At 32.1% G+C, this 15,798-nt stretch overlaps 1 protein-coding gene across 2 annotated transcripts in view; it reads right to left on the reverse strand.

Annotated features, from left to right (window-relative positions):
• Nucleotides 1-911: 911 nt before the first annotated feature.
• The window catches only part of LOC130214883 (protein APCDD1-like), a 33,726-nt gene continuing 18,839 nt past the window's right edge, over nt 912-15,798 (reverse strand). Inside the window, exons 3-5 of one of the 2 annotated variants that reach the window (XM_056446732.1) lie at nt 15,157-15,667; nt 6,311-6,632; nt 912-3,339 (exon numbers count right to left, since the gene is read on the reverse strand). In XM_056446732.1, the coding sequence (XP_056302707.1) occupies nt 2,915-3,339; nt 6,311-6,632; nt 15,157-15,667 (1,258 nt within the window). In that variant the 3' untranslated portion in view covers nt 912-2,914. Of the gene's footprint in view, nt 3,345-6,310; nt 6,633-15,156; nt 15,668-15,798 lie in introns of both variants that reach the window. The other variant, XM_056446742.1, reaches the window with a different exon arrangement.

Raw genomic sequence — 15,798 nt, forward strand, 5'->3', positions numbered from 1 at the left:
GTGGATTCTTCATCTGAAATGTACAATATGTACCCTAAATAACATATTTTAGGATTGAGAAAAATTTAGATACTGCTCTCTAGTGGATTTGTCATGTGATATGTACAAAACGTACCCTAAGTAACATAATTCAGAATTGCAAAAATGTAGACAGCTCCCTCTAGTGGATTTGACATCTGAAACGCACAACAAATTGCATCCTTAATAACATTTCTGAATCACATATGGAGACAGCGCCCTCTAGTGGATTTGTCTGAAATGTACAAAATGTACCCCATGTAATGTATTTCAGGATCACAAAAATGTAGACAGCACCCTCTAGTGGATTTGTTCAGGAAAATGTGCTGGAAGCAATGTATTTTGCAGTCTGACATGTATTTCCTATAAGCCTGGGCTGAAAGATCTGGAATAAATTCAGGAAAATCCTCCTGTCTTTTTTAGTGACCAAGAAAAATGTCTCAATTTTAAGTTAATATTTGAATATAAAATGCGATATAGTCAAACTCAGTCATGTAAATATAACACCAACATCAATAATCTGACTCAATCAGCAAACCGAACTGAAGATCACAGAGTCGGTGTTAGTTTGTGTTATTTACTGGCCTGAAGCTTCATATAAACACAGATGATCATCACCATCAGCAGTTATTGATCTACAGTCATTATGTCTCTCTCTTCTTCAATACAGCCATCAAAAATGGTTCATGTCATTACAAACTCAAAGCATATAAAAATATCTCTCATATAAAACTCAACAACAATCATTCAAACTCAGCAAATGAATGCTTATATATGAAATATATATATATATATATATATATATATATACATATATATATATATATATATATATACATATATATATATATATATATATATATATATATATATATATATATATATATATATATATATATAATTCAGAAATCAAAGCTCTGCCCTTTGTCACGTCAAACCTGAGAGATTATACTTTTGTCAAAACTTAATAAAATACATAAATATGGTTGAAGACAACATTATTAGCCCTCCTGTGAATTTTGTTTTCTGTTTGCCATGATGACAGTATAATATTTTACTAGTTATTTTGCAAGATACTAGTATTTAGCTTATATTTGTGTCCAGCTAAATTTTCTAGAAATGCACGATATAGCGACAGCAATATTTATACTGGATGATGAATATATACAGTTGAAGTCAGAATTATTCGCCCCCCTGGTTATTTTTTCCCCAATTTCTGTTTAACAGAGAGCAGATTTCTTCAACACATTTCTAATCATAATAGTGTTAATAACTCATCTCTAATAACTGATTTATTTTCTCTTTGTCATGATGACAGTAAATAATATTAGACTAGATATTCTTCAAGACACTTCTATACAGCTTAAAGTGACATTTAAAGGCTTCACTAGGGTAATTAGGGTAACTAGGCAGGTTAGGGTAATTAGGCAAGTTATTGTATAATGATGGTTTGTTCTGTAGACTATTGAAATAATATATAGCTTAAAGGGGCTAATAATATTGACCTTAAAATGGTGTTTAAAGAATTAAAAACTGCTTTTATTCTAGCCGAAATAAAACAAATAAGACTTTCTCCAGAAGAACAAATATTATCAGACATACTGTGAACATTTCCTGAATCTGTTCAACATCAATTGGGAAATATTTAAATAAAGAAGAAAAAAAAATAATTAAAGTGGGCCGAATAATTCTGAACTATCTATATATATGTTTGAACACAATTAGGCCGATATCTTTAACCTTATAAATGATGTATTGTTTCTGCAGGTTGAACCACCAGTTTTGTTTTTTTTATTCATATAATGGTATTTTGATTTTGGTTAATGTTCAGTATGTTGGGTTTTTATTTGTTGCAGTAGATTTTATTGATATAAAAGAAAGTTGGACATTGAAAAGAATCCTTAAAGAGTTCAGATGCAAAAACCTCTAAGTGCCATCTGAAATTTTCTTCTAATATTAGCATTTTTCTCCGGCTTCTGTGTCTTGTTTCAGTAATTTCACTTTGATAGCAAAGAATAGGTTATTTTCATCACCATTAGCATGAAATAACTCAAGAAAAACGTAAGAGGCGGAGAAAAATGCTCATTGTAGAAGAAAAAGAGAGGTGCAGTGCAATCTGAGCTGCATCCAATGCTTTTTAATGGGCTCACCTAACCCCACCCCTCACAGTGACGTCACTCACTCCATTTGAGTGTGTTGTGTCTGACATTGCATCGCTGAGTGATGCAGTCTCAGCTTACATCATAAAGATACTATTGAAGAAAAGACCAGATGGCATTTAGAGGTTTCTGCATCTGACCTCTTCGCTTGATTAATAAAGTTCAGAGATAATCATAATAATAAATCCTATTTATAATGCACTTTTCATTAACTTAAAGCGCTACGACACACACAAACAAAATAAGAATGTCTAATATTAAACTTGCATAATAAAATCACGTAACAATAATCAGGAAAAACAATAATATACAATAAATAAAGCGCATCCCTAATAGTTTCTTAAGGAGGCTAATAACATTGACCTTAGCAGTGATTACATTTAGAACTCAAATGTCTTCGGTTCAGTAAAGTGCTGCAGTTGTGCATCAGTGTTTTCACTGGACAGTCGGTCATCCAGTCAGCCAATCAGACTCCAGAACATTAGCATCGCCATGGTTACGCTCAGCTGGTGATGATGTTGTCTTCTGTATCCACAGTCAACCAGTCAGTGTGCAGAACAGCAGCATCACCATGGTTACGGTCAGTTAGTGATGATGTTGCGCTGTGTCCGCATTCAGCCAATCAGAGTCCAGAACAGCAGCATCGCCATTGTAGCAATCAGCTGGTACTGATGCTGCACTATATGTCTGCAGTCAGCCAATCAGACTCCAGAACAGCAGCATCACCATGGTTACGCTCAGCTGGTGCTGATGTTGTGTTGTGTGTCCGCAATCAGCCAATCAGACTCCAGAACAGCAGCATCACCATGGTAACGGTGAGCTGGTGCTGATGCTGCGCGGTGTGCCCGCTGACGCTCTGCTCTGTGCACTGCACGAGGGGCTGCTGGAAGGATGATGGTCTGCGCTCGGGCCGGTCGGGGCTGGAGCCGTCGCTGGGTCTCTGGCCGTTGAACAGCAGCAGTCGGTCGTCCTGCAGCCGCTGTGAGCGGAAGATCTCGAACTCTGTGTGCGGCAGCTGGATGCCCAGAACCTCGCAGCCCTGAGTCGCCGTCACGTCCTGCTGCTCGCCCAGTCTCCAGGAGCCGCGGACCCCACACTGAGCCTCGGGGGAGAGATTCAGCAGAGACACGGTCGACATATCCAGAGGGAGAACATACACCTGCTGCACTGCGCACACACACACACACACACACACACACACACACACACACACACACACACACACAACAGTTACACTCACATATGCACAAACACAGCAACTAAACATTCATTCATTCATTTTCTTTTCGCTTAGTCCCTTTATTAATCCGGGGTCACCACAGCGGAATGAACCGCCAACTTATCCAGCATTTGTTTTACGCAGTGGATGCCCTTCCAGCCGCAACCCATCTCTGGGAAACATCCACACACACTCATTCACACTCATACACTATGGACAAGTTAGCCTACCCAATTCACCTGTACCGCATGTGTTTGGACTGTGGGGGAAACCGGAGCACCCGGAGGAAACCCACGCGAACGCAGGGAGAACATGCAAACTCCACACAGAAACACACACTGACCCAGCCGAGGCTCAAACCAGCGACCTTCTTGCTGTGAGGCGACAGCACTACCTACTGCGCCACTGCGTTGCCAGCAACTAAACAATGTTTACATGTTTGTTATGACAACAAAGTTTTTTAGAGTGTCACTTTACTGCTCTCTCTCTTTATATATATATATGTGTGTGTGTGTGTGTGTGTGTGTGTGTGTGTGCGCGTGCGTGCGTGCGTGCGTGCGTGTGTGTGTCTGTGTGTGTGTGTGTGTGTGTTTGTGTGTGTACAGTGCATCCTGAAAGTATTGATAGAGCTTCACTTTTCCCACATTTGTTTATGTTACAGCCTTATTCCGAAATGGATTAAGTTGATTGATTTTCCTCAACATTTCAACATTCTACACACAATCCTCCATAATGACAATGTGAAAAAAGAGTTTTTGAAATTGTTGTAAATTTATTCAAAATTAAAAAGCTGAGAAATCAGATGTACATCAGTATTGACAGGCTTTGGTGTGAAGCTCTAAACTGAGCTCAGGTCCATTCTGTTTCCACTGATCATTCTTGAGATGTTTCAGCAGCTTCATTGGAGTTTACCTGTGGTCAATTCAGTTGATTAGACATGATCTGGAAAGGCATACACCTGTCTATATAAGGGCCCAGGGTTGACAGTGCATGTCAAAGCACAAACCAAGCATGAAGACAAAGGAATTGTCTGTAGACCTCTGAGACAGGATTGTCTGGAGGCACAAGGCTGGGGAAGGTTACAGAAACATTTCTGCTGCTCTGAAAGTTCCACTGAGCACAGCGGCTCATCCGTAAGTGGAAGATGTTTAACCACCAGGACTCTTCCTAGAGCTGGCCGGCCATCTGAGCTGAGTGATCGGGGGAGAAGTGCCTTAGTCAGGGAGGTGATCAATAACCCGATGGTCACTCTGTCTGAGCTCCAGCGTTCTTCTGTGGAGAGAGGAGAACCTTACAAAAGGACAACCATCTGTGCAGCAATCCACTAATCAAGCTTGTATGGTAGAGTGGTCAGACGGAAGACTCTCTCCACCTGGAGTTTGCCAAAAGGCATCTGAAGGACTCTCAGACCATCAGAAACTAAACTCTCTGCTCTGATGAGACTCAAACTGAACTCTTTGGAGTGAACGCCAGGCGTTACGTTTGGAGAAAAGCAGGCAGCGCTCATCACCAGGCTAATAGCATCCCTACAGTGAAGCATGGTGGTGGCAGCATCATGCTGTGGGGATGTTTTCAGCAGCAGGAACTGGAAGACTAGTCAGGATAGAGGGAAAGATGAATGCAGCGATGTACAGAGACATCCTGAATGAAGATCTGCTTCAGAATGCTCTTGACCTCAGACTGGGGCGACGCTTCATCTTCCAGCAGGACAATGACCCAAAGCACACCGCCAAAATATCAATGGAGTGGCACAACAACAACTCCGTGAATGAGTGGCCCAGCCAGAGCCCAGAGCTAAATCCTATTGAACATCTCTGGAGAGATCTGAAAATGGCTGTACATCGTCGCTTCCCATCCAACCTGATAGAGCTTGAGAGGTACTGCAAAGAGGAACAGGCAAAAATCCTTAAAGACAGAAGTGCCAAGCTTGTGACATCATATTCAGGAAGACTTGAGGCTGTAATCACTACCACGGGTGCATCAACAAAGTATTGAGCAAAGGCTGTGAATGCTGTTGTACATGTGAGTTTACAGCTTATTTATTTTGAATAAATTTACAACAATTTCAAAAACTCTTTTCCACATTGTCATTATGGGGGATTGTGTGTAGAATGTTGAGGAAATCAATCAATTGAATCCATTTCTGAATAAGGCTGGAACATAAACAAATGTGGAAAAAGTGAAGTTCTATACTTTCTGGATGCGGTTGGACAGTTAAACTGAAGGCCTGGTTTTAGAGAGCAGTAGTGGATCAGTCTGGTGTAGCTCCTCCTCCTCCTCATTACATCATCAGCTGGTGTTGTGAATGACAGACAGGAGTCCTGCACAGCAGCCAGAGGGATTCTGAGCTCTTCAGAATAGTGTTCAGGTCACTACTGATGCTGCTGGAGGAAAACCTTTCCTGACTCTCTCCTCCAAAACATCCCAAAGTGCTCAATAATGTTTGGGTCTGGGTACTGTGCAGACCATGGGAGATGTTCAACTTCACTATCATGTTCATCAAACCACTCTGTCTCCAGTCCTGCTGTATGTATTGATGCATTATCATCCTGTACATGAAACCACCTTCAGGATACAATGTTTGACCCATTGGGTCACATGGTCCTTCAGAATGGTTGGGTACTTGGCAGTAACCCAGTGCCCATCTAGCACCAGTATTGGGTCTAGGGAATGCCATGATATTGAGCCCAAACCATCACTGATCAAGCCATGCTTCACTCTGGGCATCAGCAGTTTGGGTGGGACGCTTCTTTAGGGCTTCTCCACACCGTAACTCTCCCAGATGTGGGAAAGACAGTGGAGATGAACTCATCAGAGGACAATACATGTTTCACATTGTCCACAGCACAAGATTTTCATTGCTGGCACGACTGAAATATGACATTTGGTGTATATATGATTGTGTGTGTGAGACCTGTGAAGATGTACTCAGTAGCTCCGCTGATGCGTGCTGACTCCGCTCCTCTGCTGTATGCTCCTCTGGCAGTGATGCTGAAGGTTGGGTGTCTGCAGGCCGGATCAGAGTAATGATAGTAATGTCCCTCCCAGCTGCTGTTGCTGTCGTGGAAGATGAAGTGTCGAGTCAGGAACTGCGCCTCAGGCCGGACCTCGCAGCGTCGGGACACCCACTGACCTTGCAGGACCACTGGGAGAACCGGGAGAATGGGCAGAATCGGAGGATGAAACTCATCTGAGCGAGACACCATCTGGCAGACCAGACAGCAGCCATCATGATTCTGAAACACAACAACATTACATTATCAAACTCAGAAAACTGAAGAATACACTCTCAAACTGTGAAGAACTAAACGCTCTAACACAACACACACTGAAAAACTCAAACGGCGACAACTTAAAATAATACACAAACATGTAAAAGACTGAAAATTATGCACCAAAATAGCTAAAACTGAAGATTATGCTCTCAAATGGCAAACATGTAACATTATGCACACAAAAAAGTGCAAGAAATGAAAATCACACTCAATCTGCAAAAAGGAAAATACACTCAAAACGGTCCAAAACTGGAAATTATGCTCGAAAACGGCAAAAACGGAAAATTATGCTCGAAAACGGCAAAAACGGAAAATTATGCTCGAAAACGGCAAACACGGAAAATTATGCTCGAAAACGGCAAACATGGAAAATTATGCTCGAAAACGGCAAACATGGAAAATTATGCTCAAAAACGGAAAATTATGCTCGAAAACGGCAAACACGGAAAATTATGCTCAAAAACGGAAAATTATGCTCGAAAACGGCAAACACGGAAAATTATGCTCAAAAACGGAAAATTATGCTCGAAAACGGCAAACACGGAAAATTATGCTCAAAAACGGAAAATTATGCTCGAAAACGGCAAACACGGAAAATTATGCTCGAAAACGGCAAAAACAGAAAATTATGCTCGAAAACGGCAAACACGGAAAATGGCCCTCTAAATCATCAAAAACTGAAAATTGCGCTCTAAAACGACAAAAAATGAAAATAACCCTGTAAAGTGTCAAAAACTGAAAATTATGCTCTAAAATGTCAAAAACTAAAAACTACGTTTGAAAACATCAAAAACTGAAAATTACACTCGAAAATGTCCAAAACTAAAATTTATGCTCGAAAACGGAAAGTACGGAAAATGACCCTCTAAAACATAAAAAAATGAAAATGAGGATCTAAAATGTCAAAAACTAAAAATTACGCTTTAAAACTTCATATACTGAAAATTATGTTCTAAAATTGCAAAAATAAACATTCTTGCTCTAAAATCGTAAAAACTGACTATTTATGGCAGTAACTCATTTGATAAATGATAACATTCTTTATAAAAGTCAGCTAGTGGGACTGACATAAAGCCAGATGCTGTGAAACTGATGCTTCATTATGCTCTTGTGGAGAATTTTGCAAAGCAGTTTAAATAATAAGTCGACGTCTTTGCATAAAGAGGAATTTCTATATTGAACACTTTACGAGCTCATGTGGACCACAGCTGGTTTACATGTCACAAAAACACATGGCTTCTCTTGAAGGAACTCTTCAGCCACATCAGACAGTGTTTAAAAGCCCACCTTCATCAAAAACATCAGACTGTAATGTCTAACAGCACTAATTCCTACAGTCTTTATTGAGGTTGAGCTTAAGAAAACCCCAAAAACTGTAAACAACATGAAAACTCAAAGACTTTTACAGTCACAGTAATCAGCTCACAGAGTCTGCACAACAATGGAGTTTCATTCTGTGGTGATTTTTAACTTTAAAGCTTTTAGAACTTGATTTACAGTTTTTGTAGTTTTACAGCGTAATTTTCAGTTTTTAATGATTTAGAGCATATTTTTCAGCTTTAGACGTTTGAGCGTAATTTCATTTTTTGCCGTTTTGCAGCATAATTTTTGGTCTTTGACATTTTAGAGTGTAATTTTCAGTTTTTGACGTTTTAGAGCATGAGCTTTAGCTTTTGACATTTTAGAACGTAATTTTCAGTTTTTGTCATTTCATATAATAATTTTCAGTTTTTGTCGTTTTTTATCATAATTTTCAGTTTTTGTCATTTTATATCATAATTTTCAGTTTTTGTGGTTTTTTTATCATAATTTTCAGTTTTTGTCGTTTATATCATAATTTTCAGTTTTTGTGTTTTTTATCATAATTTTCAGTTTTTGTAGTTTTATATCGTAATTTTCAGTTTTTGTCGTTTTATATCATAATTTTCAGTTTTTGTCGTTTTTTATCATAATTTTCAGTTTTTGTCGTTTCAGATCATAATTTTCAGTTTTTGTCGTTTCATATCATAATTTTCAGTTTTTGTCGTTTATATCATAATTTTCAGTTTTTGTCGTTTTTTATCATAATTTTCAGTTTTTGTGTTTTTTATCATAATTTTCAGTTTTTGTAGTTTTATATCGTAATTTTATGTTTTTGTCGTTTTTTATCATAATTTTCAGTTTTTGTCGTTTTATATCATAATTTTCAGTTTTTGTAGTTTTATATCGTAATTTTATGTTTTTGTCGTTTTTTATCATAATTTTCAGTTTTTGTCGTTTTATATCATAATTTTCAGTTTTTGTCGTTTTATATCATAATTTTCAGTTTTTGTCGTTTTTTTATCATAATTTTCAGTTTTTGTCGTTTTTTTATCATAATTTTCAGTTTTTGTCGTTTTATATCATAATTTTCAGTTTTTGTCGTTTTATATCATAATTTTCAGTTTTTGTGTTTTTTTATCATAATTTTCAGTTTTTGTTGTTTTTTATCATAATTTTCAGTTTTTGTCGTTTTATATCATAATTTTCAGTTTTTGTCGTTTTTTATCATAATTTTCAGTTTTTGTCGTTTTTTAATCATAATTTTCAGTTTTTGTCGTTTATATCATAATTTTCAGTTTTTGTCGTTTTTTTATCATAATTTTCAGTTTTTGTCGTTTATATCATAATTTTCAGTTTTTGTGTTTTTTTATCATAATTTTCAGTTTTTGTCGTTTATATCATAATTTTCAGTTTTTGTGTTTTTTTATCATAATTTTCAGTTTTTGTCGTTTATATCATAATTTTCAGTTTTTGTAGTTTTATATCATAATTTTCAGTTTTTGTGTTTTTTTATCATAATTTTCAGTTTTTGTCGTTTTTTTATCATAATTTTCAGTTTTTGTCGTTTATATCATAATTTTCAGTTTTTGTCGTTTTTTTATCGTAATTTTCAGTTTTTGTCGTTTATATCATAATTTTCAGTTTTTGTCGTTTTTTATCATAATTTTCAGTTTTTGTCGTTTATATCATAATTTTCAGTTTTTGTCGTTTATATCATAATTTTCAGTTTTTGTGTTTTTTATCATAATTTTCAGTTTTTGTAGTTTTATATCGTAATTTTCAGTTTTTGTCATTTTATATCATAATTTTCAGTTTTTGTCGTTTTTTATCATAATTTTCAGTTTTTGTCGTTTCATATCATAATTTTCAGTTTTTGTCGTTTTTTATCATAATTTTCAGTTTTTGTCTTTTTTTTATCATAATTTTCAGTTTTTGTGTTTTTTATCATAATTTTCAGTTTTTGTAGTTTTATATCGTAATTTTATGTTTTTGTCGTTTTTTATCATAATTTTCAGTTTTTGTCGTTTTATATCATAATTTTCAGTTTTTGTAGTTTTATATCGTAATTTTATGTTTTTGTCGTTTTTTATCATAATTTTCAGTTTTTGTCGTTTTATATCATAATTTTCAGTTTTTGTCGTTTTATATCATAATTTTCAGTTTTTGTCGTTTTTTTATCATAATTTTCAGTTTTTGTCGTTTTTTTATCATAATTTTCAGTTTTTGTCGTTTTATATCATAATTTTCAGTTTTTGTCGTTTTATATCATAATTTTCAGTTTTTGTGTTTTTTTATCATAATTTTCAGTTTTTGTCGTTTTTTTATCATAATTTTCAGTTTTTGTCGTTTTATATCATAATTTTCAGTTTTTGTCGTTTTTTTATCATAATTTTCAGTTTTTGTCGTTTATATCATAATTTTCAGTTTTTGTCGTTTTATATCATAATTTTCAGTTTTTGTCGTTTTTTATCATAATTTTCAGTTTTTGTCGTTTTTTAATCATAATTTTCAGTTTTTGTCGTTTATATCATAATTTTCTGTTTTTGTAGTTTTATATCATAATTTTCAGTTTTTGTAGTTTTATATCATAATTTTCAGTTTTTGTCGTTTATATCATCATTTTCAGTTTTTGTCGTTTTTTTATCATAATTTTCAGTTTTTGTAGTTTTATATCATAATTTTCAGTTTTTGTTGTTTTATATCATAATTTTCAGTTTTTGTAGTTTTATATGATAATTTTCAGTTTTTGTCGTTTTTTTATCATAATTTTCAGTTTTTGTAGTTTTATATCATAATTTTCAGTTTTTGTAGTTTTATATCATAATTTTCAGTTTTTGTCGTTTTTTATCATAATTTTCAGTTTTTGTCTTTTTTTATCATAATTTTCAGTTTTTGTTGTTTTATATCATAATTTTCAGTTTTTGTTGTTCATATCATAATTTTCAGTTTTTGTCGTTTATATCATAATTTTCAGTTTTTGTGTTTTTTATCATAATTTTCAGTTTTTGTCGTTTTATATCATAATTTTCAGTTTTTGTCGTTTATATCATAATTTTCAGTTTTTGTGTTTTTTATCATAATTTTCAGTTTTTGTCGTTTTATATCATAATTTTCAGTTTTTGTCGTTTATATCATAATTTTCAGTTTTTGTCGTTTTTTATCATAATTTTCAGTTTTTGTCATTTTTTTATCATAATTTTCAGTTTTTGTCGTTTATATCATAATTTTCAGTTTTTGTGGTTTTTATCATAATTTTCAGTTTTTGTGGTTTTATATCGTAATTTTATGTTTTTGTCGTTTTTTATCATAATTTTCTGTTTTTGTCGTTTTATATCATAATTTTCAGTTTTTGTGTTTTTTATCATAATTTTCAGTTTTTGTCGTTTTATATCATAATTTTCAGTTTTTGTCGTTTATATCATAATTTTCAGTTTTTGTCGTTTTTTATCATAATTTTCAGTTTTTGTCGTTTTATATCATAATTTTCAGTTTTTGTCGTTTTTTATCATAATTTTCAGTTTTTGTCGTTTATATCATAATTTTCAGTTTTTGTCGTTTATATCATAATTTTCAGTTTTTGTCGTTTTTTATCATAATTTTCAGTTTTTGTCGTTTTTTAATCATAATTTTCAGTTTTTGTCGTTTTTTTATCATAATTTTCAGTTTTTGTCGTTTATATCATCATTTTCAGTTTTTGTCGTTTTTTTATCATAATTTTCAGTTTTTGTTGTTTTATATCATAATTTTCAGTTTTTGTAGTTTTATATCATAATTTTCAGTTTTTGTCGTTTATATCATAATTTTCAGTTTTTGTCGTTTTTTATCATAATTTTCAGTTTTTGTCGTTTTTTTATCATAATTTTCAGTTTTTGTCGTTTTTTATCATAATTTTCAGTTTTTGTCGTTTTATATCATAATTTTCAGTTTTTGTTGTTCATATAATAATTTTCAGTTTTTGTGTTTTTTATCATAATTTTCAGTTTTTGTCGTTTTATATCATAATTTTCAGTTTTTGTCGTTTTTTTATCATAATTTTCAGTTTTTGTCGTTTATATCATAATTTTCAGTTTTTGTGGTTTTTATCATAATTTTCAGTTTTTGTAGTTTTATATCGTAATTTTATGTTTTTGTCGTTTTTTATCATAATTTTCTGTTTTTGTCGTTTATATCATAATTTTCAGTTTTTGTCGTTTTATATCATAATTTTCAGTTTTTGTCGTTTTTTATCATAATTTTCAGTTTTTGTCGTTTATATCATAATTTTCAGTTTTTGTCGTTTTATATCATAATTTTCAGTTTTTGTCGTTTTTTATCATAATTTTCAGTTTTTGTCGTTTTATATCATAATTTTCAGTTTTTGTCGTTTATATCATCATTTTCAGTTTTTGTCGTTTTTTTATCATAATTTTCAGTTTTTGTAGTTTTATATCATAATTTTCAGTTTTTGTTGTTTTATATCATAATTTTCAGTTTTTGTTGTTTTATATCATAATTTTCAGTTTTTGTTGTTTTTTATCATGATTTTCAGTTTTTGTCGTTTGTTATCATAATTTTCAGTTTTTGTAGTTTTTTATCATAATTTTCAGTTTTTGTCGTTTTATATCATAATTTTCAGTTTTTGTCGTTTTTTATCATAATTTTCAGTTTTTGTCGTTTTTTAATCATAATTTTCAGTTTTTGTCGTTTATATCATAATTTTCAGTTTTTGTGTTTTTTTATCATAATTTTCAGTTTTTGTCGTTTTTTTTATCATAATTTTCAGTTTTTGTCGTTTATATCATAATTTTCAGTTTTTGTAGTTTTATATCATAATTTTCAGTTTTTGTAGTTTTATATCATAATTTTCAGTTTTTGGCGTTTATATCATAATTTTCAGTTTTTGTCGTTTTTTTATCATAATTTTCAGTTTTTGTCGTTTTTTTATCATAATTTTCAGTTTTTGTCGTTTATATCATAATTTTCAGTTTTTGTGTTTTTTTATCATAATTTTCAGTTTTTGTCGTTTATATCATAATTTTCAGTTTTTGTGTTTTTTTATCATAATTTTCAGTTTTTGTCGTTTTTTTATCATAATTTTCAGTTTTTGTCGTTTATATCATAATTTTCAGTTTTTGTCGTTTTTTTATCATAATTTTCAGTTTTTGTAGTTTATATCATAATTTTCAGTTTTTGTCGTTTTTTTATCATAATTTTCAGTTTTTGTCGTTTTTTTATCGTAATTTTCAGTTTTTGTCGTTTATATCATAATTTTCAGTTTTTGTCGTTTTTTATCATAATTTTCAGTTTTTGTCGTTTATATCATAATTTTCAGTTTTTGTGTTTTTTATCATAATTTTCAGTTTTTGTCGTTTTTTATCATAATTTTCAGTTTTTGTTGTTTTTTATCGTAATTTTCAGTTTTTGTCGTTTTATATCATAATTTTCAGTTTTTGTCGTTTTTTATCATAATTTTCAGTTTTTGTCGTTTTTTAATCATAATTTTCAGTTTTTGTCGTTTATATCATAATTTTCAGTTTTTGTGTTTTTTTATCATAATTTTCAGTTTTTGTCGTTTTTTTATCATAATTTTCAGTTTTTGTCGTTTTTTTATCATAATTTTCAGTTTTTGTCGTTTATATCATAATTTTCAGTTTTTGTAGTTTTATATCATAATTTTCAGTTTTTGTCGTTTATATCATAATTTTCAGTTTTTGTCGTTTTTTTATCATAATTTTCAGTTTTTGTCGTTTTTTTATCATAATTTTCAGTTTTTGTCGTTTATATCATAATTTTCAGTTTTTGTAGTTTTATATCATAATTTTCAGTTTTTGTGTTTTTTTATCATAATTTTCAGTTTTTGTCGTTTATATCATAATTTTCAGTTTTTGTCGTTTTTTTATCATAATTTTCAGTTTTTGTCGTTTATATCATAATTTTCAGTTTTTGTCGTTTTTTTATCATAATTTTCAGTTTTTGTCGTTTTTTTATCGTAATTTTCAGTTTTTGTCGTTTATATCATAATTTTCAGTTTTTGTCGTTTTTTATCATAATTTTCAGTTTTTGTCGTTTATATCATAATTTTCAGTTTTTGTGTTTTTTATCATAATTTTCAGTTTTTGTCGTTTTTTATCATAATTTTCAGTTTTTGTTGTTTTTTATCGTAATTTTCAGTTTTTGTCGTTTTATATCATAATTTTCAGTTTTTGTCGTTTTTTATCATAATTTTCAGTTTTTGTCGTTTTTTAATCATAATTTTCAGTTTTTGTCGTTTATATCATAATTTTCAGTTTTTGTGTTTTTTTATCATAATTTTCAGTTTTTGTCGTTTTTTTATCATAATTTTCAGTTTTTGTCGTTTATATCATAATTTTCAGTTTTTGTAGTTTTATATCATAATTTTCAGTTTTTGTAGTTTTATATCATAATTTTCAGTTTTTGTCGTTTATATCATAATTTTCAGTTTTTGTCGTTTTTTTATCATAATTTTCAGTTTTTGTCGTTTTTTTATCATAATTTTCAGTTTTTGTCGTTTATATCATAATTTTCAGTTTTTGTGTTTTTTTATCATAATTTTCAGTTTTTGTCGTTTATATCATAATTTTCAGTTTTTGTGTTTTTTTATCATAATTTTCAGTTTTTGTAGTTTTATATCATAATTTTCAGTTTTTGTCGTTTATATCATAATTTTCAGTTTTTGTCGTTTATATCATAATTTTCAGTTTTTGTCGTTTTTTTTATCATAATTTTCAGTTTTTGTCGTTTTTTTATCGTAATTTTCAGTTTTTGTCGTTTATATCATAATTTTCAGTTTTTGTCGTTTTTTATCATAATTTTCAGTTTTTGTCGTTTATATCATAATTTTCAGTTTTTGTGTTTTTTTATCATAATTTTCAGTTTTTGTCGTTTTTTTATCATAATTTTCAGTTTTTGTCGTTTTATATCATAATTTTCAGTTTTTGTCGTTTTTTATCATAATTTTCAGTTTTTGTTGTTTTTTATCGTAATTTTCAGTTTTTGTCGTTTATATCATAATTTTCAGTTTTTGTCGATTTATATCATAATTTTCAGTTTTTGTCGTTTTATATCATAATTTTCAGTTTTTGTTGTTTTTTTTTTGTCAGGAAAGTGTGTTTACCTAGAGAAGCAATAAAAGATATATTGATAATCTGAATGTAGGAATGTTTTGAATGTGCGTGCTAGTCACCCTGGCGTTGTGTAGCGCAGGCTGGTAGCTGGAGGGTCTGTATGTGAGCCTGTGCTCCGCCTGGGTGTGGATGTCTCCCAGATACAGCTCCTCCAGCGACGGCTCCAGATGCTGTTTCTCCAGACGCAGCAGCTGCAGCTCATGCATGGTGAAGTTGATCTGCAATGTGCATTCACTGTCTTTCTCTTCACTCCACAGCTCATAGCTCATATTCAGCCTCCATGACCTGGAGATGCCTCTGCAGCCGCGCTCCGGCCGCAGACCCAGCGCCGCAGCCGCAGACTCAGAGTGAAAGACCACCTGCGTGCTCTGGATCTGGTAGTCGGCTTCGGTGCCACCGCGGACGATCCAGGAGGCTTGACGCAGCCGCAGCCGACCCTGCACCAGCAGCGTGTGTGTCGGGGAGCTGCAATGAACGTCACTGTAGTAGATCTGAAGCGCACTGAAGCTGCCGTTGTGGAGGAAACGATACGAGCGCATGATGAACTCAGGCCCGGGACGAACCTCACAGCTGTGAACGTAAAACAAACACACTTTAAAACTTTTGTTGAAACCTGAATAACTTAAATAGAAAAATAAGCTCAAGCAGCATAAACTCTTTTACAATATTGGTGCATTGCAAAAAAACACAATGCAATTTTT

Source organism: Danio aesculapii, chromosome 2, assembly GCF_903798145.1.
Source record: "Danio aesculapii chromosome 2, fDanAes4.1, whole genome shotgun sequence".
In the NCBI taxonomy this organism is placed as follows: Eukaryota; Metazoa; Chordata; class Actinopteri; order Cypriniformes; family Danionidae; genus Danio; species Danio aesculapii.